We start from the raw sequence: 24790 nt of genomic DNA on the forward strand, positions 1-24790 counted from the left end.
TATGGGAACTAGGCGTGTCTAGTCCAAGGAAAAGAAGGTTTAGGAGTAACATGATAGTCTTATAATACTTGAAGGACTCACAGAGATGAGGGGGTCGATTTATTCTTCACAACACCTGAAGGCAGAACAAGAACCAGTGGGTGGAAACTCATTAGAGAGATCCAACATGGAACTAAGGAGAAACTTCCTAATAATGAGAACAATTAAACAGTGGAACAGAAGTTGCCTCCTGCAGTTGTGGGTCTTCCATCACTGGAGGTTTTCAAGAAAAGATGGGACAATTAAGATAAGGACTCTGGCCAGTCGGTAGGCAGGGGGTTGAACTAGAAGACATCCAAGGTCCCAACTCTATGGTTCTACCGCATGTAAATTGGTCATTTCTTATTTCTGAACTAACCAATCCCTTGCTTAATGTTTATTGACGTGAAAAGAATCAAGAAATGGTATCTGAACATGTTGTTAACGTATTCTACAGTGGAATTGGGTTTAGCCTGCTTTTTATGCCATGTAGAACTAGAAAGGAAATTGCAGGGAAGGAAATTTGAATTTTTCTGCATGGTCCAAGCGATTTGATAGTGGAAATGAAAGCCTCAGATTGTGAGGCTGCTTTTCTCTAAAACTTCATATAAAACCTGGACAGTCACTTCTCAGGGACGTTGTTCTTATGTTCTCCATTGAAATTCCAAAGTGCTGGAATGACAATTCTCGGTGCTACTGAGAGAAGTGTGTTTTTTAAATAACTATACATCAGACAGCCTTTATTGTGTTCATGGCTGGGCTTTTGAATAGTCAGCTCCCCATATCGTGTTTTCATATATTCTTCTCTTTAAAGAAGAACCCGTTTTGAAAGTTCAGTTTTATGAATGGGATTCTGTTGCACATTTCCAGCGGATTTACAGCCATGAAGTGCCCTCCTGCCCAATATGCTTGTACCCACCCACTGCTGCCAAGATCACTCACTGCGGGCACATCTTCTGCTGGGCCTGCATCCTGCACTATCTCTCCTTGAGTGAGAAGACCTGGAGCAAGTGCCCCATCTGCTACGGCTCTATTCACAAGAAGGACCTCAAAAGGTACAGAGATTCCTTGAGGGAGGCCTCCTTTTCCTCCTGGACAAAGTCAGTTGTCATTGACCGCTCTTCTTCTCCTTCTTCTTTTGCAGTGTTGTGGCTCTAGAAACCCGTCAGTATGCAATCGGTGATACAATTACAATGCAGCTCATGCAGCGGAAGAAAGGAGCCTTCATAGCACTGCCAAAGTCAGCGCTCACCCCTGTGGAGCAGCCTATTCACTTGGGGGGTAAGAGCGTCACTTGCCTCCAGAAGATGTGGGTGCTTCATCACTGGAGAGTTTTAAGAAAAGACCTGTCTGAAAAGGGTATAGGGTCTCCTGCTTGAGCAGGGATCTGGATTAGAAGACCTCCAAGGTCCCTCCCAGCTCTACTCTGATTGAATGGTATAGGCAAGACTGTCAAACTCGCAGCCCACTATCCAGATGTGTCATGCCCGATTTAAGGGGAAACAAGTTCTGCTAAGTCACATGACAACAACGGCATGATGCCATGAGTTTGACACCCCTAGTATAGGGTCTCCTGCTTGAGTAGGGGGTTGGATTGGAAGACCTCCAAGATCCCTTCCAGCTCTATTCTGATAAGGAGGCTAAAACTTACGAACAACAGTTACAGGAATTGGGTACATCTAGTCTAATGAGAAGAAGGACTAGAGGTAACATGATAGCAGTGTTCCAATATTTGAGGGGCTCCTACAAAGACGTGGGGGTCAAACTCTTTTCCAAAGCATCAAAATATGTAAGACAAGAAACAATGGATGGAAACTAATCAAGGAGAGAAACAACCTAGAACTATGGAGAAATTTCCTAATGTTCAACACTGGAGGCTTTCAGAAAGAGATTGGACAAGGATTTGTCCGAAATGGTATAGGATCTCCTGCTCAAGCAAGGGGTAGGACTGGAAGACTTCCAAGGTCCCTTCCAACTCTATTATTCTATGTTCTATGTTGAGGATTCAAGTGTCTTGTGAATTGAGATTGCTTTGAGTCCTGCAAATCCAAGCTGTGTGCAGAATGAAGCCCAATTGTTTTCAGAGTGACTGTATCTCATGTGAATCTTATTGAAAGGGACAGCTCTAATTCCATTAAGAGCTGATGCTCTGCAGTGGATCAGTCTGTACATCACTGAAAATCAGTCCCTGCTCTCTAAAGGCATCACACAAATTCTGATTGGAGAGCCTGAAGCAACTAGAAGTTATTTCTAATCATGCAGATTTTCTTCTTCATTATAAACCTTAATTATTTTGACATGGAAGACAAAGTTTTAATGAAACTCCTGGGGGGTTGATGTCCAACAGATCCAAATGAGGTGGGGTAAATTTTGTTGCAATGTATAACTCTTTCTTCATCCAGATAAGCCGCACAGCCAGTATTCGAAGCTGCTTCTGGCCTCAGAGGCTCAGGTTCTCCAGCAAGTAATCTTGGAGGAAAAGATGGCCCTTCTGCATCAGTACGAGGAGGAAAAACATACGCCGGAAGCATGTTTCATTGAAGCAGCCCTGCAGGAATTGAAGGTGGGAAACCCTTTAAACTTTGGAGATCTTGTGCAGAGAGGAATAGGAATCAGTGTGATGTGTTGGCTTGTAGAATGGCAGTCGGTGGCTTGGAACACTTCGTTGAACAGACCCCTGTTTTATTTTATTTTTTATTTTTTATTTTAGAATAGCCTGTATATTTCCAGTTTACATGCTGTGGTTTATTTTACAAGGATTGGAATGACCTGAGATAAACCCACCTTTGGTCTTTAGCTTGGTCAGGATATTTGCTGGGTTACTCCAATCTGCCCCATAATATGATGATTCTAAAAATAAAAATTAGGAACAACCCCATATGATTTTTATTTATTATAAAGAAGGAACACATAATGATGAATAAAAACATCATCACTGATAGTGTGCACAAGTAGTCCTCGACTTACAGCAGTTCATTTAGTGACTGCTCAAAGTTACAATGGAGTTGAAAAAAATGACTTATGACCATTTTTCACACACGACCATTCCTGCATCCCCATGGTTATGCAATCAAACTTTGGATGCTTGGCAACCGACTCATGACCCTTGCTGTGTCCTAAGGTCCTGTGATCCTCTTTTGCGACTTTCTGACAAGCAAAGTCAATGGGGAAGCCCGATTCACTTAACAAATTGTTAAGAAAGGTCGTAAAATGGGGCAAAGCTCACTTAGCAACTGTCTCACTTAGCAACATAAATTTTAGGCTCAATTGTGGTTGTAGGTTGAGGAGTGCTTGTATTATCAGCCACCCATCTAAGTTGCTGTGGACGAAGCATGCCAGAAGCCATTTGCAGACCTTTCCAAGAGACCCATGGGGGACTTTAATGACAGTTAACTTCTTGGGAAAGAACTGCCAGGAAATTCCTTACTTTCCTCTCTGGCAACTTTTGACTTCAGTGGGTAGAGGATCAGCAAGGTGAAATAGAAAAGTTAATCCAGAAAGTGGAAGGAGCAGCAACATTAAGAGAAAGGCCTGTGTAATGCTGGGCTTATTTGAGAGAGAAGGTAATAAATCTAAAACTTTAGGAATCCAGATTTGAGTTAACATATAAAGCAAAAAGCTAACTTGGATTCCTTCCTAAAAGAAGCTAATGAGTAAAATGACTGAAAACAAAAAGGAGTTCATGAAAAAGAATATATGAAAGGGACAATTCTCCCACAGCGCCCAGAAAACAACCGCTCAGGTAAGTCCAACAGTCTTTATGAGTCATTTCTGGAAGGAAAAAAGGAAGATAGCAGGAGCAACTGTTGTAGGTTATTTATTTATTTAGCATATAGTATGTCATACCGTTGTAGGTGCACAAAAATTACTGAAACTCAAAAAGCTGGAAGATCGCTAAGGAAGAGCAAACTAGTTTTGATATCAGGAAAGCTGAACCTAAGAATGAACCAAAAAGAGGCTATGCAGTTCATAGAATAACTGAAGAAGAACTGAAGGATGAAAACTGAGTTTGATAGAGTCACATTCAGGAAATACCAGTGTGCTCAAATGTCTAAAGTTAGATCAGTGCCTTAGGGAACAAAAGGTAGGTATTGATGATGTCTCCACATTTCAATTTACCATCTCTGAGAAGTCTTACAGAATGCAAGACTGGAGGAGGACAAAAAATGTCACTAAGCAAGTAGTTAATCACTGCTGAAAGAAATAAAAAAATGCAAGTTAGAAATCCTTGTAATAGTTCATATTTGTTTATTCAAACCACATGACATGATAGCGGTCCATAAAATAGGACGTCTTCTGTAAAATATAAAGATTTCAGCATGTTGGCAAGAATAAGTTATTAACACTTTACTGATAGTCCCAAAGGTGCTTTTTCAGGAGGCAACTGGACTTTCTTGTTTTTTCTTTGAAAAGCTTCTTCAGCTCCCACTGGATGTTGGGGAATGGAAGGATTTATACCTGGATGACTGAAAATCCACATAGACGTTTAACTATGCATTTTGGAATGAAGACCTTTCAAATGGTGTGGGAGAATGAATGGATTTCCAGATAAAATTGCAGATTATAGGAACCATTTGCGCTTCAGTTTGAGATGCAGACAACACAGACCCATCCCCGACAGCCTTCGCCTGTCTTCAACAAGGAAGGGACACAGGGCAGTAAATATCCTGCAACCAAGAAGGCGCCACACTCATTTGCACTACTGAGGTGACCCTGATGACACAGACAAACCTATAAGTGGCCTCAACAGCTTGCTAAAAGGATGTCCAGTTGTCTGCAAGGAGTATAAATCTTTCCATTCCCCACCATCCAGTCAGAGCTGAAGAAGCTTCTTGGATGAGAAGCAAAACGTCTTCAAAGAAAAACCAGAAAGTCCAGTTGCCTCTTGAAAAAAGCACCTTTGGGACAACCGTGACCTGGAGGACAGAGAATCTCCATAGACTTTTACTCTTCTGGTAATTTGCACTTTGCAAGACCACATTCCTAACTCAGTAGTAGAAAAATTAGATAGATTAGGTTTACATTATATGGTCCTAAAGTCACATAACTGGTTTTCCTTCTAGGATCGCGAAGGCCACTTGATGTCTGATGGTGATGTTCCTGGTGTCACTGCAGCTATGGAAAAATTAGTCATGACAGAAGCTACTTCTGAGAAAGAAACTGTGGCAGAACCACAGGAGGAAAAGGTGAGTACTTGCGTGTTCTTCAATGCGTGGTCTTCAACCTGGAGGCTGAAGACCAAGAAGTGGGCTTCCTAGAATGAATTGGGGCCAGGCCAACTTTTTCTGGCCTTGCATGTGTGGGTAACAACTCTTGGCGCCGGTTCCACCCACTTATGGATGCTGCATTTTGAAAGATTGCTGAGAATCTGCATGGAAGTATTCATAGTGAAGAAATGCACATCTAGAGCATGTCCAGAAAAGAGCAACCGAGACATAATGAGCCTGGCCAATGGAGGGAAATTCTAGCAGCTGCAGTTGCGTCTTGAGTTTGTGATAGCCAAATGAGATGCTTTCCTGTAAATATCTCTTTTTCTGTTTTGTGGCCAGACATTGGAGAGTTCCTTGCTCATGAGGAGGTGGATTTTTTAAAAACATGGGTGGATGATCCTTTCTGCCTAAAGGTCTCCTGCTATTTTGTTCAGCCCATGAGCAGGAAGAGGCTGCCTGAGGAAGACTCCCCAGTATCATCTTCTCAGCTTCTTTGTGGGTGGCCTGAGTGCAGTGGTGGTGAGAGCAGTGTGAGAGTGCCAGGAAGTGAGGAACACCGCATTTTGTCCACTCAGAGCAAACTGAGGGGTCCCCAAACTTGGCAACTTTAAGACTTGTGGACTTCAACTCCCAGAATTCTCCAGCCAGCTATGCTGGCTGGAAGTTGAAGTCCACAAGTCTTAAAGTTGCCAAGTTTGAAGACCTCTGACCCAGAGAGTCCCCAAGAACATTTTGTCTCCCGAGGCTGTTCATTTTGCAAGCCGTTTCTACCTAGTTTTAAAATACAGACAAATTTGGCCGTTGTTCTGGAGTGCGATTCTCCTATGTTCTCTTCCCACCCATTGTTTCCCTTCCTTGCCTTTCTGCGGGCCTCTCTTGAGCCCCCAGAGGGAAAGAAAGAAGAAATTAAGTGGGAAAAGACGAGTGGGTGCTAACTGCTTTTTATTGCTACAGTGCATTCTAGAATATCTTTCGGCTTTCAATGATGAATTGCTGGGATCTCCTCCTGTGGATCCTGCAAATGGAGATCCCCCTGCTTTGGAAAGGGCAGAGGCGACAGCGGATAACGGCACGGAGAGAAACGTAGATCCGGCAAGTGAAGGAGGGGAAGCCAATCTGAGTGCATCTGCCTCAGGAAAGCCCAAGGCCGCTTTTGCCAGCAGGCACACACAGAGCTCTCCTTCCTATTACTTCTACCAAGGTCAGCAAAGGGAACTCTGGTCCCAATTATGGTCACAGGTCAAGAATTACCTCCTATTGATCTGCTTAAATGCTGCCTCACCCTAAGGGGCTGTTTCAAGCTCCTAACTTTGCATAACTGTCCTGCAACTTCTCTTCTGATACTGCAGCTGAAGATGGACAGTGTCTGTATTTGCACCCGGTGAACGTCCGTTGCCTTGTGCATGAATACGGGAGCCTCGAGAAGAGTCCAGAGAGGATCACGGCTACTGTGGTGGAGATATCCGGCCACTCCATGACGGAGGTAAGGCAGGGATGGCCCCTTGGATGAGCATTAAAGTTCTCGTTTGCTAGGAGATGTTTCAATTCAGTCCTTGCTCAAACTTTTTCTGGGAGTCTCCTAGGGCTGCCTGTTGTGTCTGCTGACAGTTGGAGGGGGGCGTTGGGGGAGGGGGAGAAGAGTTTGGGGTCATTTCTCTAAAACAATAACTCCCGCCTGCAGGACGTGCGTCAGCGTCATCGTTACCTCTGCCATTTGCCCCTCACCTGCGAATTCAGTATCTGTGAATTAGCTTTGAAGCCTCCGGTCATTTCGAAGGAAACACTGCTGATGTTTTCAGGTGAGATCGGAAAAATGGATCTCTGGGAGTTCTTCTTTCTGTTATAATAAAGGATTTCAAGAAAAAGTTAATCCTCTATTTAGCAGGTGGCAGTGCCTGACAAATCTTGCCGGAGCTCAGCATTGAGCCATACTTAGTTTTTAGTTGGAAGATCGCTAAGAATCCTGTAGCTGGAGGCTGTTCTCGGGCAGGAGAGAAAAGGCCCAGGTGCTTTCCTCTTGTTCCCCAAGAAAGCTTGATGGATGTGGCTGTGAAATCCTCAGGGACGGGGTCAGCAACTTTAGTCAACAGCTTTACTTTCAAGTTCCAACTTACGTTACCCACAAGAAAGACTACTTAAAACAGCTTAGACAAAGTATCCTCTCATTTTTAAATTAAACTAGTGAGGAAAAACAATTGTTCTGTTTAGAAAAATCTAGTATTTGAGTTGAAAAAAGAGAGGCAGTTAATGGAAGTGTTAAATTTGGAAATGAGACATTGGATCCATGGTCATGAATGACTTTGGAAGTCAGTGAAAGCTGAAGTACTGAATTGGGCTTCTGAGGGATGGGGAGAGGACCTGTCACCCAGTTCCCTGAAAGGCTGGCATAGCAGGGATTTGGTTGCCTGCAGTAGCCCATCTCACCAAGGCTCTCTTTCAACTTAGATGACATTGAGAAACGAAAGCGGCTCAGACAGAAGAAAGCACGCGATGAACGGCGTTGGGAACGCAGAATTGAGATGGAGGAAAACAAGAAGCAGGGCAAATGTGAGTGGCACTCCTGGGCACAGCTCACCCTGTGTGTCTTTTATCACCCAGTATGCAGGCATATAGCGAGTCAGTTTGGCGTAGTAATGAAGGCATCCGGCTACGTCATGTTCTAATCCTGCCTTGGGCACAAAGCCAAGAGTCTAGCACATTCTCTCCGCCCTAGGAAAGAGGCGATAGCAAGCCACTTCTGAAAAACTTTGCCAAGGAAACTGCAGGGACTTGTCCAGGCAGCCTCTGAGACCCAGACATAATTGAATGGAAGGGGGAAAGGCACAAGTCTAGGCCTAGTTTGGCAGAGATGGGAAGCAAAGCCCATGTTAAGGGATCGTTGACACTGTACTTTGGCAAAGTTTGCCCACCAAATGCAGAAACTGAAGACACCTGTTTCAAGCAGTGAAGCCGCAGTGCTGTTGAAGATCCTGGGAAGCAAAGGAAGGTCCCTGGCTTCAGTTGACCAGTGTACCTGAATAGAAAACTGTTTAGCGTTTGTTATGGAAGTAGGACCTCTGCTTTTACGTCTAGATCCAGAGGTTCGGATTGCGTTAGAGAACCTGCAGCAGTTTCCAGCCTTCAGCGCTTGCTCAGGAGAACCTGATGGCCCTGAGAACCAAAGCCACCTGCTACCACCTGGTGTTGGAGGAAGTCCCACTTCTCAGTCAGGTAAGCAGCCAGAGCAACTGCAGCCATCCACAGCATCTTCTAAAGCAGCATTTCTTGACCTTGGCAACTTTAAGGATGAGCGGACTTCAACTTCCAGAATTCCCCAGCCAGGCAATGCTGGGAGTTGAAGTCCACGCAGCTTAAACTTTGCCCTGGCTCTGTAAAGGCTGATGTAGTTCTATTTCCTCCACCAGTTGGTGGCGACACTTAACATTTGCATAATAACTAACTCAGCCCAAGGAGACCCCAATGCATCTGCAGGCCTGCCAGGTGCTTTCAAAGGCAAAGCAGCAGAAATTTGCAAGCTGGAGCTCAAAGAGGAATGAAAATCAATTACAGCAGGGGTCTCCAACTTGGCAACTTTAAGCACGGTGGAGTTGAAATCTGCCAGGCTTAAAGTTGCCAAAGTTGGAGACCCCTGAATTACAGGATGCCCACATCTGAAAAACCACAGGATGGTTAATGTAGTAATAAAAGTTGGAATTTGGGAGGCACAGTATCAGAAGTCTGTAACTTATATTCCCTGCCTCTTTACTACTTTATTTAGTAGTAATGTTCTACTCAACATTTGCCCTTTTTTGTCTTCCAGAGTCCTTGTTGACTCCACTGTCATCGTCCAGCCTTGGCAGCCCCCCATTCCTGATTGGAAGTCTGGAGGAGGACTCTGCTTTCCCCTCATTTGCCCAGGTGCGTGTGGCTGCTTGCAAGACCTTCTCTTCTCATTTTATGGAGAGCAGAAGTTGAGTCCACACTGTTGAGTAAATCTGAATTGTAGAAATTGCAGTTCCCTTTCTCATTTATCTCAAGCAGCTTTATTGGTAATTGCTTGGGAATCAGTTGATCCAGCTTGATTCCCAAATCAGTAAAAATCAGCATGTGAGGTGAATACTTGGGTTTCTGAGTCCATCTTGCATCTTTTCAGATGCTGAGGGCTGGAAAAGCCAAACCAGAATTATGGAATAGTTCTCAGCCAAAGAAGAAAGGTAAGCAGGGCTATTCTGTTGGGCGAGGCCTTTCTGTGAGTCCTTGGTGTCTCTCTCTCTGAGGTTGTTGGCTGGTTTGCTTGCAAATGTTTCATCACTAACTAGGTGCAGGAGCTGCTTTTTATAGTCAGCAGTTTTCTAAAGTTGTTGTTAGTTATGAAGTCGTGTCCGAACCATCGTGACCCCATGGACAACGTTCCTCTAGGCCTTCCTATCTTCTACCATCCTCCAGAATCCATTCAAGCTCACGCCAACTGCTTTGGTGACTCCATCCAGCCATCTCATTCTCTGTTGTCCCTTTTTTCTTTTGCCCTCAATCTTTCCCAGCATTAGGCTCTTCTCCAGTGAGTCCTTCCTACTCATTAGGTGGCCAAAGTAAAGTAGACTACAAAGTTTTCTAAAGTAGTCCTTTCTAAATAAGTGTGCAGTGACAGTCTCTGTTGATAATCCTACCTTTCTATCAATAAGATGGAAAGTAAAATGAATCAAGGCAAGCCATAAAACACTACTGAAACATTCCAAAGAGTTGTAAATTTTATTAACCTCTGAGCAACCTGGAAGGCGAAAGACCTCCAATCTTTTCCTGAGAAATGGAGAACCACTGGAGAAGAGCTCTATAGTCATGAATTCCTCGTGAGGCCCGTTTAGCCTTTCCAGGAATCTCAAAGCAGCATTTTTCAGACGAGACCCCCACTGTGGCACCTCCGGCTCCAGGAGACAGCGATGCGGAGAGCGATAACTCAGACCGTGTGCCTGTGCCTAGTTTCCAGAACTCATTCAGCAAAGCTATTGAGGCGGCTTTCCTCAAACTGGACAAACCGTCCACGTCTGACCACCTCCTAGGTAAGTGAAAGAAGAGGACATTATTCCTCAATTCCATGCAGAATGCAGGGGCAGCTGGGCTCCCTGTTCCTCTAGTCATCCCAGGACATTTGTCCCATCGTGGTCATGCCTGTCTTAAGTTTCCCCAGTTTCCCCACAACTGAGCCCAGATTTTCTGTTACATGAGTTTTGCTCCATTTTACAACTTTCCTTCCCACAATGGTTAAGTGAATCACTGCAGGTGTTAAGTTAGGATTGTTAAATGACTGGTTTCCCCATTGACTTTGCTTGTTGCAAAAGGGGATCACGTGACCTCAGGACACTACGACCATCATAAATAAGAATCCGTTGCCAAATGCCTGGATTTTGATCACATGACCCTGGGGGGTGTTGAAATGGTCTCAAGTGTGAAAAATAGTCATGTCCCTTTTTTGAGTGCCGTTGTAACTTTTGTAAGTTGAGGGTTACCTGTACAGTGTACAAGTCACAGACTTTTTAGGATGATGTGACAATGCCAGCTTACACTAGTCTCGTTGAGATCGTAAATTGTAAGCTGCCTTGGGCTGCATAATAAATTTAATAAATAATAAAATAATTGGGCCAGGAAATAATATTTAGCCAAATTTACATTCCTGCTAGCAAGAGCAGATCCTAGACCAGGGGTGTCAAACTCGATTTCATTGAGGGCTGCATCAGGGTTATGTTTGACTTCGGGAGTTAGGGGGGGCTGGGGTAGGCATGGCCAGTTTGACATCACTCATGTTGGGGGCACCTGTGGTGGCCAAGTGCTAAGGCAGGATTTCCCTGAGACCCTCTCTCATCTCCTTCCTTCCCTCTTCATTTTCCTTTCTTCTTCCCCTCTTTCCTTATTTTTCCTTCCTTGCTCTCTTTCCATCTTTTCTTCTTTCTCTTTTCTCTTTCCTTTTCTCCTTTCCTGCCTCTTCTTGCATACTCAAATGCAAAATAGGAAACATTTCTCTTTTGTTTTGTTTTTAGTTTTGATAACCTTCTGCTAGCCAAAACGTTTTGGCTGCCAGAGTGCTGCAGGAGGCCATCCAGGCAAAAAATGGGGCATGTTGAAGCTGTGTGTGGCTCCCTGGTGCCCCATTTTGGCTAGCAGAGGCACCTTGGGCTGGTCCTTCGCTATTTCCAGGCCAGCCCCATGGGCCAGATCTAAGAACCCTGCGGGCTGAATCTGGCCCATGGGCCTTGAGTTTGACACCCCCGTCCTAGAGGTACTTACAGTAGTGGCCAAAATTGTGTAACCTTTTGGGAAATGTGTATTTTTGAGGTTTGATAGCTAATAACACCACTTTTGGGAAGAGTTTCACGATAATCGTATTTCATTGCTGGAATGGCCTGGGAATAGCCCAGATGTTAATCCAATTGAAAATCTATGGAACCGATTAAAGAAACTTGTTAGTCAGAAGCGACCCAGCAATAAAACCCAGTTAATAGAAGCAATCATTCAATCTTGGTTTCACATAACAGTCGAAGAACTAAAAGTCCTGGTTCACTCCATGGGAAGACGTTGTAAGGCCATAATTCATGCTAAAGGTTACTCAACTAAGTATTAACTGACATGATAATTTTTGTACATCTCATTTTTTCTATGGTGATCATTTTTGTATATCTCATTTCACTTTTCTTCTCTGTAACTGCTATTCTAATAGCAAATCCTTCATAAAAGTTATTGCATTGCATTTTAATTAAATTATCTTTCCATTGATATATAATTTTATGGTACTACTGAAAACAAAATGGGGTTATTAGCTAGTTTTAGAAAAGACACTTTTCCCAAAAGGTTTCCACAATTTTGGCCACCTCTGTACAACAGGCAGGCTGTACTTTTTAGCAAAATAGAATGGAGACCTTTATGTAACCTGCAGTAGGCAGATATCACAGGAGTTGCAGCTCCTTTGCCTAGGAATGTTGGCTTGGGGGCAGGAGGGGAATCCGTCAGAATGGCTGCCAGACTTGAGTGGCGATCCCTCAGGACTCCCATCTCCTGGCCAATAGATGAGCCATCCAGGCTCCAATGAAAGTTGCCTTGAAAGGCCCTGATGGGTGTTTTCCTTTTGCAGAGGAGAAACGAGGCAAGAAAAAGAAGCAGAAGCAGAAGCTGCTCTTCAGCACTTCCGTGGTTCACACCAAGTGATTTTATCAATAGGCTTCTCCTACTCCTTTCGATTTATTGGGTTTGCTTTTGTGTTTTTGCTGCTATAGATAAATTATTTTAGTTCGAACACGATCTATTTCGGGGAAGCAGGGAGGGAAGGGCTAGGGGTGATTAAAAATGGGCATATGTTGTTTGCTTGCTGATACCAAACTGAAATATTGCAACACACACACATCCAAAAGGATGTGTGTTAGGCCAGGCTGACTCTTGTTGACCTGGCTTGCCATTGGGCTGTAGAAGTACAACCTCAGAGTGGAGGGTGCACAGCTGCTTTTGCCATTCGGAGAGAGGTTGAATGCGATCAGCCTGAGGCTGCAGTGAGTTAAGCACAACCAGGGGGCTGCTGCTCACCCTTTGGACATAGGGAAGACACCAGCCGATAGAGACCCTTACCAATGGCTGTGCCCACTTAATTAGCACTTGGAAGAGCAGTAGGTTGTGGTGCATGTAGCTCAGTTCCTCCCTCCCGATGCTCTCCTTTGTAAGACCAGGGTTTGCAGAGGTTCTGTTGGAAGAGATCTACCATGGTCAGACTGTGTGCAGTGGCTGCTTTTGGGGTGAAGGTGCTAATTGCTGGGGAAGGGAGGAATGGGGAGCAGCATTTCCCTTTGCCCAGAAGGGGCAGCCCAGAGAGCCTGGCATTTGCTGGGTGCCTAGATTCCAGTTATATAGGAGGATATGTGTTCTTTTCCCACTTTCTTTTCTTCTGTTGGAGAAAATCTCTCATTCTGCACTGCTTTTTGGCTTGATCTGAAAGTAATTAGTACTAAAGTGTCATTTCCATTGACCACAATGAAGTTTGATGTAATATACCAGCAAAGGTAAATAGTTGCAATAAACCATATGCACAACAATTGGTATTTCTGCAGGGTGTTTTTTCCCCGCCAATTATATTTTGATAGAGTCACTCTCACTTGGAATCAACTTGCTTCATTATGAACAGGCATTACCCAGGTCAAAAACATGCAGCAGATCTTCCAGAACAGGAAGTTGTGGCTTTGCTAACCGTTGGAGACCAAACCAGTAATACATCATGCAGGAACTTAAAATTAATAAACCAATGATCTCTGTATGATCACTTCATTTTAGTAGATGCGTGAAATAGACTTTCTTAAGTCATCCCTGAAAGACACTAGAAGTTCCTCATGGAGGAGAATATTCCCTTGGTATGCGCAGGGCTTGTAGAACTCCTTGACTTGACCACAATTGGGACCAGAATTTCAGTCACAAAGCAGTAGGGTTGTTAAGTGAGTCATCAGGTGATTGGATCTAATTTTATAACCAGTTTTATTCTGGTTATTAAGCTAAAACCCCACCTACCCTCAATGTGTATCTTGCTCCTTTCCTATCTTTGCAATTTTAAAATCAATATTAGTGTTAATGTTGTTTTAATGTTTTATTTTGTTTTTATTGATTAAACTCTGTCTAGAGCCACCTCTGGATGAGATGAACAGCATAGAAGTTTAATAAATAATGACCACAATTGTTAAGCGAGTCACGTCATTCAGTGAATCATGCATTTAAGTAAATCTGGCTTCCCCAATTAACTTTGCTAGTCTTCCTTTGAAAACCAGAACAGTACAGTTGAAGGTAGAATTGAAACACTGGTTCAAGTATGAGTCATGTATTACTCAAATACAGAGTAAATAAACAGAGGAAAGGAATTGTTTATCTCATGGATGGATGGATGGATGGATGGATGGATGCACATTTGAATTCCATCTAATACTGAGTCTGGATGGTTTACCATCCATTGAAAATTTTCATAAAATTTCAATTTTTTATTTCATTGTTTAGCCTCTTAGAAATGTATTATACAAAGAATTAAAGTTTTCGTGTATAGTATGCCCTCAAAGTAATAAACCCACCTACAGTTATAAAATTGTGGTATAAAAAAAGGAAAATGTACAGAACATGCATCTTCCAAATTCAAACCTTGTTCACTCTTGCTTGTTCCATCCCAAACAAGCATCTTATGGGTGTGCTACTGCTTGTCCACCAGGATTTTCCATGGGTATTGTTTTGCTGTTCCTATCTGAGAAGGAGGGGCTCCATTTTGCCTGCTCCGTAGGCAATTGAGTGCTGCCAACTGCTATCTTTGCAGCACTTGCACTTTTAGAGGCCAAAACATTGGCACAAATTCTATATGGGGCACAAACAGGAATCCTTGCAAAGAAAGACTTGCTAGAAACCATACAAACCAAATTCCTGCGAGCCATCTTAGCTGCACCCAAAGGAACTCCAAATGCCCAGTTAAGAATTGAGACAGGCATGCCTCAAATTCAGGTTAAGAGCTTGGAAGATGATCATTCATTGTCTTAAAATGCATTTCTTTCCAGTGGGACTGTCCCCACTAGTGTTGACTGACAACTTCCCCTCCCTCTGGAAACAGGCAATTGATCACAAGCTGGGCTCTTATGGGCTCTCACCGGTATGCTTAATGTCTCTAGGCTTTGATCAAGCAAAGCTAGTAGTAATCAATAGAATGAAGGACATGGAGTTCCAAGAAGAACTAAATAGGTTGCCTCTCCACAGTAGGGACAGAATCAAACAGGGTGTGTGGGAATCAGCAAGATATCTAAATGACCTGATCTTCCCAAAACAAAGAATAGCTTTCTTCAGAGCCAGATTTAACTATCTTCCTTCAGCACTCCTCCAGGGCAGTTATAAGAGAACACCAATAGCAGAACGGGTTTGTATATGTGATAAAGGAGAAGTGGAAGATATCTTACATGTTCTATTACACTGTTAGCTATACAGAGTTTGTAGGTCTGCACATATACTCCCCTTATTAGATTGCCAGGGAGGACAGACAATTTTTATCTAGGCTTTTTCCTCCAGGACACAAATCCGGCTACCATGTATGCAGTGGCAAAGTTCTGTGTTGCTCCAATGTCCACAAGAAAAAAATTGGTTACAGAAGTATAGTTGTCATCTTGTACCAATTATCTGGACAGATCTCTAACAAATTTCTGGACCATTGTGTTTACTCCCATACTTATCGGATTTGCACCCAGGTAAACCAGGGAGTGACTCGAACAATTTGAGACCATGTATATTATTATCCACTTTTAACATCAATACTTTTTAATTATATTTTAATGTCAGTACTTTTTAACATATTGTAAAAAGTAATGTGTATTGCTGGTCTTTGACCGTAATAAAGATTTATAGTATAGTTGCAGCACTTGCTAACTGCACTCTGCAAATCCACTAGTGATCCCACTGTTGGGCTGTCTCTGTGCATTCATGGTCTTAAGTTTTCCAGCAAATACACTAAATCCATGCTTAGAAAACAACCTCCAGTTCGCTCCTCTGGAAATAACACTTCTATGTGCTGCACCGAGGAGGCAGAAGGATGACCCCATGAATTCCACCCAGTCTCCAGCCCGTGTGGATTTCCTAGGAGTCAAAAGCTTCCCTCCCCTCCTCTGTCTTTGAGCAAAGAGGAGCAGAGACCTGTGGGGGGAAAACTGGTACAATACACACAGCTTCAGCTAGTTTTATAAACACAGAGGTGTAAAACTCTGTGTATATTGCCCTTGAGAAGCACTCCTTGCCTAAAGCACTTCAGGGGCGATGTAATTCAGTCCATCTCCAGATTCTCCTCACTCTCTTCCTCTTCACTCCGAAACCGCTCCACTCCCACAAGCACACAGCTCTGGACCGACTTCTGGATGGCTTCTATATCGGCTGGTAAAACGAGAAAGGAATTTGCAAGACGCCCTCATTGACATGTCAGTAAAGGCCTCGCCATCTTCCAGTGGCCCTTATTTAGTTGACCTCATGGCAACGGAATGTCTCTACAGTAATATTTCTCCATTCTGGCCACTTCTAGCCTTGTGGACTTCAATTCCCAGAATTCCCCAGCCACTCAAGAACTCTGCTGGCTGAGGAACTCTGGAGGTTGAAGTTTTAAAGTTACCAAGGCTGAGAAATACTCCTGTGGCATTCCTTCCCCCACCTTGGACTGCAGCACTCATAATTCCCTGCCCAATGGATGGCTTTCTTGATTGTCTTAACCCTGTTGGTCTAGAGTTCAAGTGTCTGGAGCAACAAACCAAACACCTTTGACCATTCACACACAATCCAGTTTTAACTTTTTGAGCACTAGGAATTAGAAATGAGAAGAAACAATTTCGAGGAAACTTTCATTCTCTATAGGTTTTCAGTACTGCCAGGATAGGTAAAGGTAAAGGTTCCCTTCCCACCAAAGGTGGCTCCTATTTTTCTACTTGCATTTTTTCATGCTTTCGAACTGCTGGGTTGGCAGAAGCTGGGACAAGTAACGGGAGCTCACTCGGTTACGCGGCACTAGGGATTCAAACTGCTGATCTTCTGATTGAAAGCTCAGCTTCTTAGCCACTGAGCCACTACATCCCCTACTGCCAGGATAGTGATATTCAATTTTTACATAAAGTATACAGGGGATTTTAAAGAAAAATGAATAAACTGTCCTGCTTGGACAAAGTAGCCAAAATAAGGGGAGGGGAGAGGAAAAAGGCCAATGGAGCCCCAGTGCTTCGTAATTAGATAATTAATTAAAGTGCTTAGTAATGTTAGATTCAATCTCTTTGCAAGGCATTCTGATCTGACTAGCTAGGATAAGGGTTCTCAAACTTGGCAACTTGAGGATATATATGGACTTCAACTCCCAGAATCCCTCCACCAACCAAACGGGCAGGGGAATTCTGGGAATTGAAGTCTGCATATCCTCAGGTTGCCAAGGTTGAGAAACACTAGAAGACTTACAAGGATTTGTAAGATACAAAGATTCCTCTTACAGGAATCTGTATAACTCCTGGGTTGGAGGCTGCAGTTCATATTTTTTTGAAAATGCAACCACTACCAATAATGCAGCTATAAAGAACTGATTTATCAAGCTATGGCCTGCCACTGCCTCATTCCTCATTTTTTATTTTATTTGAAAGCTTATAGTTCTTACTTGGGATTCAGATAAATTTTTTTAAAGGAAGGTTAAATTGTAGGCACTCCATCACTGGAGGTTTTTGAGAAGAGATTGGACAGTCATTTGTCCCAGTGGTATTGGGTCTCCTGCTGAAGTAGTTGGTTGGACTAGAAGACCTCCAAGGTCCCTTCCAACTCTGTTATTCCATTCTAAGTTAGAGGCTGCACTTTGCTCAGAGACATGCCAACATTCCAGATTAGGATTAATTACCTTCACTGGTACAGTTCCGTAACAGCAGCAGGAGCTGGTTCCTGTTGTACTGAATGATGAATTTCTGACAGGTTCGTATTGTTGCTAGAAACAGAGAAGGAAGACACTAGGATTCTGCAGGCAAGGAAATACTTGCAGCCTAAATGTTCAGAGTAATGGATTTTTAACCGAGCAAACCACAATGAAACATTCTCATTGTCCATTTTTGACAGATATGCAAGAAACAAAGACTATATTAAAGCTCTTCGTGTAACCTTTACAATTTGTGCACACTTCCTTCAAGATCAGGCTACAATTTTGTTGTATACATGATGTACAATGACAATAAAGGCTATACTACTACTACAATATCTGTGCTGCAAAAATCCACACAACCACTAAAGGACAATAAAACACTACTGCTCTCTATCTCTGCTACCATTTGGTGACTTAAATACTGTTATTTACTATATATGAAATCCAGAAATTGAAACTAGTGTTTTCTTTCAAAAACAGGATTCTCTATTTTCAGATCAACAAAATGTTGATCCACTGGTTGTGAAGAAATTGAATGACTGGTTTGTTGCCTAAACTATGTACACATAACTGTTACCCAATATTGGTGGCAAGAGAAAATAAATTTTCTGAACTGCTTCTAGCACGATTTCTGGATGTACCCCAACTACACAATTTGTGCCAATGGAAAAATTTATTGATATTGATTTAATATTCCAGATCATATAATCATTTTGAGTTGCCTCCCATCCCTGATAGCTACATCTAAGGAGGCAATGTTGGGAAACTTAACTTTTCCCCATTACTTGTCTGATTTCCAGAGGCTCTTTGCAGCTTTATTGGTTTGCTTTGTCCTTTTCCTGGTCTGTGTGTGTGAGAGAGAGGCCCAAAATCATCCACGTGGCTTTGTGCCTAAAGCGGAACTAAAGCTACCTTCCTCCCAATTTCTACTGCTATGCCCTTAACAACTATACCAACCTTTCTTTTATTTTTCATTTCAACCTTCTGCTTTTGAAATTGTAACACGGTATTTATTTGTGCTATTACTGTAAATTGTATAGATTTTTATTTTTTATTTAAAATTTATTTAAAAATACCCAGACTTTGAATGATTCCATTTCTGGCAAAGATGAACATGGCACCAATAAGTCAGATTATTTCCCTTAAGAGATTGCACAAAGCAAAGTTTTTTTTTAAATGCCCTTTAAAATGCTGTATTTAAAATACACTTTTACAAGAGAAAGCTTACCTCCAACATGAAGTGTGTTAAAAGAGCAGGGACAGTGTTGGCTCCTATTTTCTAAGTGAGTAATAAAAGGAAGGGACGACCACAAAAGCCGATAAAAAACTTTCCGGCAACAGAAGAGAACCACTCCGGTGTAGGCATTCAGGTATTTTACTGAAGAGAGAAACCAGAGAAGGGGAAGGGGTGAGATAAGACGCATGCAGAAGTTTCCCTCATTGCAGGAAAAAAAGTGTGGCTTCCTTTAATTCAGAGGTCTTCAAACTTGGCAACTTTAAGACTTGTGGACTTCAACTCCCAGAATTCTCTGCTGGCTGGAGAATTCTGGGAGCTGAAGTCCAGAAGTCTTGAAAGTTGCCAAGTTTGAGGACCCCTAATTTATAGCAAGAGTTTTCAAACTTGACAACTTGTGGAGTTCCACTAGAATTCCCCAGCCAGCATTGTCCAAAACTTCAGCAAAAATGATCTATAGCAAACAATGGATTCCCTCAATGACCATGGTGGAGGACTCATTTTACTATCATGATTTATGACTTTAATGTAATGGCCATTAGTCAAGACTACCTGCATTGCGCACTAGCAAAACCTTGGAAACCACACCTGAAAAAGCAATAGAGCAACAGGCGAATCCAAAGTCTCCATGTATTCTTGCAACTGCATTCTTCACCGTATTGTGCACTATGCGCTCCTCAATGAACTGCCGACAGCGAGGGTCTTCAGAGATGATCTCGCAGAGGAAGTACCTCAAAAGGCAAAGCAGAGCAGAAGATCAAAGAAGGGACTCTTAGAGCTACCCATAGTGCACCACCTGCTTTACACTACTGGGGAGCAGAATACTCAGAACTTCCAGATGGGACAAAGAGCAGGATTTCCTAGGCTCACCTATGCACTGTTCTTTTCAGAATTTGATAAGCATATGTAAACATGTTTTAACAGCTGAGTTGGTGGCAGCTGCAGACAGTGGCATTAACTCCAGCTCCTTGTCAGGTAGAGTTGGACAGGAATTATTCAGAACCTTGAAAATCTGTTGCCAGTCAACCAGGGCTTCATTTGGCAAGCAATGTTATTTATTTGAAATATTTCTGTATTAAATCAAAGGGATCTCTGAGCTCTGCAATATTTCTGTTTTAAATCAAAAGGATCTCTGAGCTCTGCAACAGTAAAAGCTTCTCTAAAGAAAATTTCTGGTCTGGGTGGGTCACCAGACCAGAGGTTTAATTTTTTGAGGTTTTGAACTCATTCTCTTTGTGAGAGAATTTAGTGGCTAAATCAAATACAAACTTATTCTTTACACATAACCCTATACACATAATTAAAAGCTTAGAAGCAAAATATTGTTCACAAAAGTGATCTTAAGTTTTCCAAATGCGCTTTATTTATCAATGCATCCAGTTCAATTCCAAAAATCTTTTGCAGATGTCCCAAAGGTGCTTTTTCCAGAGGCAACTGGACTTTCTGGTTTTTCTTTGAAGACATTTCGCTTCTCATCTAAGAAGCTTCTTCAGCTCTTTTGCAGATGATTTCACCAAGAACAAGCACTTTCCAAGCAGGATTAATCAGTTCAATCAGGGGAGTGGGGAACCTGGGCCCTTTTATGACGCATGGACTTCCAGAATTCCCAAGCCCAGGAATTCTGAGGGTTGAAGCCCACAAGTCATAAAGGGGCCAAAGCCCCCCCCCCATCCACAATTCCTGGGTTAAACAAAGCACCCAGATCCCCCGTTTCTCTTCTCTCCCCCCACGCCGGCCCCCATCTCCAGGACTGATTCCTTATACGTCCTTATTCCTTTCCATCTCATTCATTCTATTTATTCGCACCACGCGCTTAGCCCGCGTGTCGTGGGAAGGCAGCGGCTGTTTCGGACGGACAAGGGCTCCAAGCGTCGCCACCGTCGCGCTTTCCGAGCTCCCGTGGGAACCGCCAAGCCCACCTCTCCCTCCCTGCCGCCCGCCGAAGCCTCACCGGTTCTTAAACCGCACCATAGCGCGAGTCAGTCCGGAAGAAGAGATAAGGTCGGTACGCTCTAGCCCGCGGGGTCTCTATCGCGGAAGCGACCTTGCCCACAGAGATAAGAAAAGAAACGGTTACCTTCTCCTGCTCAGCCGTTCTGAATGGAAGTCACTGGAGAAATCTTGTTTTTTTATCCCCTTTGATTTCTAAGCTGACAAAGGTGTCTATCGGTATTTATACTTGTTTTTTCCTCTGGGTTAGGCAAAAGCCGGACGGGCACTTCCGGGGCGGAGGACGACTCTTCTCCTTTTTGTTTCTCTGAGGTATCCTATCAACCAAAAAGGCGAAGGGGTGGAAGACCAATTACGTCAGAGAAGACTCGCCTTCCCATTGGCCCGCCTCTGACGTCATATGCAGATGTTTTTGAACCCTTGCCTTCTCTATCGCGTTCGCCTTTGGAATGTTTTTTTTTCTCCAGTGGACCAATCAGCGGCTGTCATGGGTCCTCCCTTCCTTTTCCCCCTCCCACAAATGGTTTATTTTCCCTGTCAGTAACTTAGCACCTCTCTCATTGGCTGTTTGAGAGGGAGAGGCAGGGAAAAGGCAAAGGCGGAGCCTATAAAAGCCTGGCTCTTTTTTCCCGCCTTTTCTGGGATTTTTTTTATTTTTTATTTTTCCTTTCGTTGAAGCTCGAGTTTTCTGAGGCAGCGTTTCACTTTTGTAAATAAACGAGAATAAAAGAATGGGATGTTTGCAAGCGACACGCCAATTGTCACCTCAATACATAACCCGCCAGTGCATAATTCCGGGGACACGAAAAGCTTTCTGAGGATGGCTGGGATAACAATACCCATCATCCCCACCAAGAAGGCGGTGCAACCAAGGCACATCCTGCCTTGTAGATGTGGTGTTTCCATGTGGGATTGGCTTAATTTAACCCTTTCAGTGGAGTGGCAGCGCTAAATAACATTTAAGAGTGGATCCGTCTTGGATGGGAGACCACCAGGAAAGCCCAGGCTGAATGAAGTTGGAAAAACAGGGCAGAAGAAGGCAGTGGGGAATAATTTGGGGGTTCTTGAGAGGATGTGTGTCACTAGAGAGAGAAAAAAGTTGACATTACCGTTGGCGGAGGATGATATGAAAAGACAAGTGCTCAATGATGAATTGGGCTGGAAGAGACCTTGGAGGTCTTCTAGTCCAACTAATGTATTCCTTTCTGGACGAATGACTGTCCAGTCTCTTCTTTAAAAATCTTCAGTGATGGAGCACCTACAACTTCTGAAACTGATCAGTTCTTCCTCGTACATTGGAATTTCATTTTAATGTGTGCCGTTGTGTTCTGTACAGGAAAGTCACACTAAAGGTTATCTTATTTCCAGGTTGAATCTCTCTTTAATGAGCTTCCAGCCCTTACTTCTTGTACTGCCCTCTTCAAAGTTCTGGAGAAAAAACAGTGCCATGCAAGCCCTGTTTTAATTTAAAAGAAATACTGAATTTTGTGAAGACAAGGGATCAAAGCTAAAATGCTGAGTTGATGGCAGTGGAAGGTCAAGCAGCCCAAAAGAAAGACACTGACTAAGGCAAAGCAGGTGGACACAAGCTTCACCATATGTGATTTGCTTGTTGATGCACTGCTATTAAGGGGCTTTGAGGAGAAAGTTGATACTGCTAAGGTATGAAAAAGCAGTTGGAAACACTGAAGTATCATGCTACGCTGTCCCTTTTCTTAGTGGAATCAAGAAGAAAAAGCAATGAAATATTTCCTGCCCTTCTGAATTCCTTTGCTTTTAATGTTAAACAGAACAAAATAATGTGCTTAAATATGGCATTAAACTGAATACAATAATTTGTGCCTTTAATGTTTCAGCAGTGTGCATGTTATTAGGAGGCAATTGTGCCTCAAAATTAAATAGCCATCTAGAGTGCTTACGTAAGCAGAAAAAATGGAGTATGTAATTCAAAAGAAGTAAGTCAAGCTCGATCTGAAAGAGACATTATCTTTATATTATTGTAAACCTCTGTACTGGACAAGCAGAGTAAGGTTGACAATAATAAGGTTCTCTAATTGATCTTTCTGTAGAATTGCACCTCAATCGATTCAGTTGATGTTTTTTCTAATTAAATGTCAAAAAAATTTGGGTTTTCAATTCATAATGCCAAAAGGTTAAAAAAAAAACAAGCACAAAGATTCTTTGACCACAGAGTGTATATAGCCATAATTTATTCAACTGTTCTTTTTTTGTGACACAAGATAAATTTTCTAATGAGACTCTGGTTAGGTGCGCTGGCATTCCCCACTGCTATAAGATCCACCCTAGAAATTAAAGGAATAGAATGAATGTGACATCCTGTGGCTTTCCATTTCCCCGTTCCATTTTCTACTGACTGGAAAACTCATTTACACTTCAAATCTTGGCCTGCCAGCACTTGTAGGAAAACATGACGAGTGCAAAGGATGTTACACTGCCACTTGCAAACAAGCCTCACCTAGGTGGGCTTGTTCAAATATTGGAAATGTCAAAGGAGTAGAATATTTTTAGCATGTTGGGCCATCCTTCCCCTTCAGAGACTGTCCAACCTTGTTGTAGAGAAACAGACCAGCCCTTTTCATTGATGCCTTGTTAGAAAATCCACATGTCCAGCGAACAGAAGAGCCCAGATTTGACAAGGTCAGGTAGAAATGGCTAAAACAGATGTAATGCAGACCTCAGATGGGAAGGAGGTAGGATTAAGTTGCATCTCTTGCACATTCCCTTAAATGTGAATAAAGCTAACTACTGTCATGCTTGAAGATTTCGGTGAGTGATGGGCAGTACAATAAGTATGCAACAAAATGTAGATTGGGATATTCATAAAAAGATGTGAATACTTATGGAAAAATATGACTGCCCTTTTACTTTCAATCTCCTTGAAATGTCACTTCCTTTTCTAAGAAACTTGGCACAAATTGTAGCTTCTGCATTGTGTTGCAGGAAATTTACATAACTGCTTCCCAAAAAACCTTTTTATGGTTATGAGTGTCCTCCAACTGCATTGCCAAATTTGCTAGTCTGATTGCCAACAATTGAAAGCAATTTCCTGTAATTCTATAGAAGGAAACAGGTAAATGCACTTTACAAAAAAGCTCTGCCCTTCAAAAACAAAGGAAACCCTACTTGTCTACAAGCACTCTTGCATGTCAGATGCCGCCTTGCCTACTTGACCTCACTGCCCAACTAGGTCCTGTATGAGGGACCTTCCCATGCCAGAACATGGTGCAGCCCAAGCCACGACAATGTATATATTGTACTCTTTTACTTATTTAACATGTATGTTAATGTATCCAACATCAAATCCATAAACTAATCAGATCCCTACTTTGGGGGGCTGAAAGGATCTTGTGTGAAGTGTGCCAGGTAACACTTCCGGTGTCTCAATGGTACAAGGGCAAAAAGTCGAGATGGCGTATAAAAAATGGGCAAAGGTTCAATTTTGCCATTGTCGTCACCACCTTTCCTTTTTTTAATTATAACAATCTGGAGCTTAACATGTTTAAAATTGTAGAGATAAGAATGGGATTTAAGAGGAGCCCTTCTGTTTTAACCCCTCTTACTATTTTTGACAGCACAATATCAGCCATAGAGTCTTTCAAGTGTTTGCATTCTATAATGCAAACCGAGGTGGCGCAGTGGTTAAATGCAGCACTGCAGGCTACTTCAGCTGACTGCAATTCTGCAGTTCGGCTGTTCAAATCCCACTAGGCTCAGGGTTGACTCAGCCTTCCATCCTTCCGAGGTGGGTAAAATGAGGACCCGGATTGTTGTTGGGGGCGATATGCTGACTCTGTAAACCGCTTAGAGAGGGCTGAAAGCCCTATGAAGCGGTATATAAGTCTAACTGCTATTGCTATTGCTATAATCTTCCAGGATTTGAAATGGATGCGTCACATTAGAATCATCATTAAAAAGGAAAACAAAGAGTGTTGTTCCTGCATCAATTTAGGAGCTGTTGATACAGTTTTA

The 24790-nt window shown here is 42.8% G+C and overlaps 2 protein-coding genes across 2 annotated transcripts in view; one reads left to right on the forward strand and one right to left on the reverse strand.

Moving 5' to 3' along the window:
- RNF10 (ring finger protein 10) overlaps positions 1-13276 on the forward strand; it is a 35765-nt gene extending 22489 nt beyond the window's left edge. Inside the window, exons 5-17 of the mRNA XM_087705868.1 lie at positions 889-1073; positions 1163-1299; positions 2421-2581; positions 5082-5204; positions 6183-6429; positions 6578-6711; positions 6910-7027; positions 7674-7775; positions 8301-8438; positions 9028-9125; positions 9361-9421; positions 10103-10264; positions 12328-13276. Coding sequence (XP_087561994.1) covers positions 889-1073; positions 1163-1299; positions 2421-2581; positions 5082-5204; positions 6183-6429; positions 6578-6711; positions 6910-7027; positions 7674-7775; positions 8301-8438; positions 9028-9125; positions 9361-9421; positions 10103-10264; positions 12328-12401 — 1740 coding nt within the window. The 3' untranslated portion in view covers positions 12402-13276. The remainder of the gene's footprint in view (positions 1-888; positions 1074-1162; positions 1300-2420; positions 2582-5081; positions 5205-6182; positions 6430-6577; positions 6712-6909; positions 7028-7673; positions 7776-8300; positions 8439-9027; positions 9126-9360; positions 9422-10102; positions 10265-12327) is intronic.
- A 904-nt stretch (positions 13277-14180) lies between these two features.
- Positions 14181-20898, reverse strand: POP5 (POP5 ribonuclease P/MRP subunit). Its single transcript, XM_087705869.1, has 5 exons — positions 20802-20898; positions 19439-19581; positions 18845-18994; positions 17602-17685; positions 14181-16115 (listed from the first exon to the last, which is right to left on the reverse strand). The coding sequence occupies exons 1-5, from the start codon at positions 20819-20821 to the stop codon at positions 16009-16011; spliced, it is 504 nt and encodes a 167-aa protein (XP_087561995.1). The 5' UTR covers positions 20822-20898; the 3' UTR covers positions 14181-16008.
- Positions 20899-24790: the final 3892 nt, after the last annotated feature.

Source organism: Thamnophis sirtalis, unplaced genomic scaffold, assembly GCF_051295495.1.
Source record: "Thamnophis sirtalis isolate CommonGarterSnake01/CBP01778 unplaced genomic scaffold, rThaSir2_p1.2 scaffold_2, whole genome shotgun sequence".
Taxonomy (NCBI): Eukaryota; Metazoa; Chordata; class Lepidosauria; order Squamata; family Natricidae; genus Thamnophis; species Thamnophis sirtalis.

Excerpts from the sequence above, each read along its gene's own strand:
- POP5 (XM_087705869.1), bottom strand. The coding sequence starts at position 20,821 with ATGGTGCGGTTTAAGAACCG. Across the intron at positions 17,686-18,844 it reads TAACACACTTCATGTTGGAG|CAACAATACGAACCTGTCAG; the intron begins GTAAGCTTTCTC and ends CTCTGTTTCTAG. Across the intron at positions 16,116-17,601 it reads ACGGAACTGTACCAGTGAAG|CCGATATAGAAGCCATCCAG; the intron begins GTAATTAATCCT and ends TCGTTTTACCAG.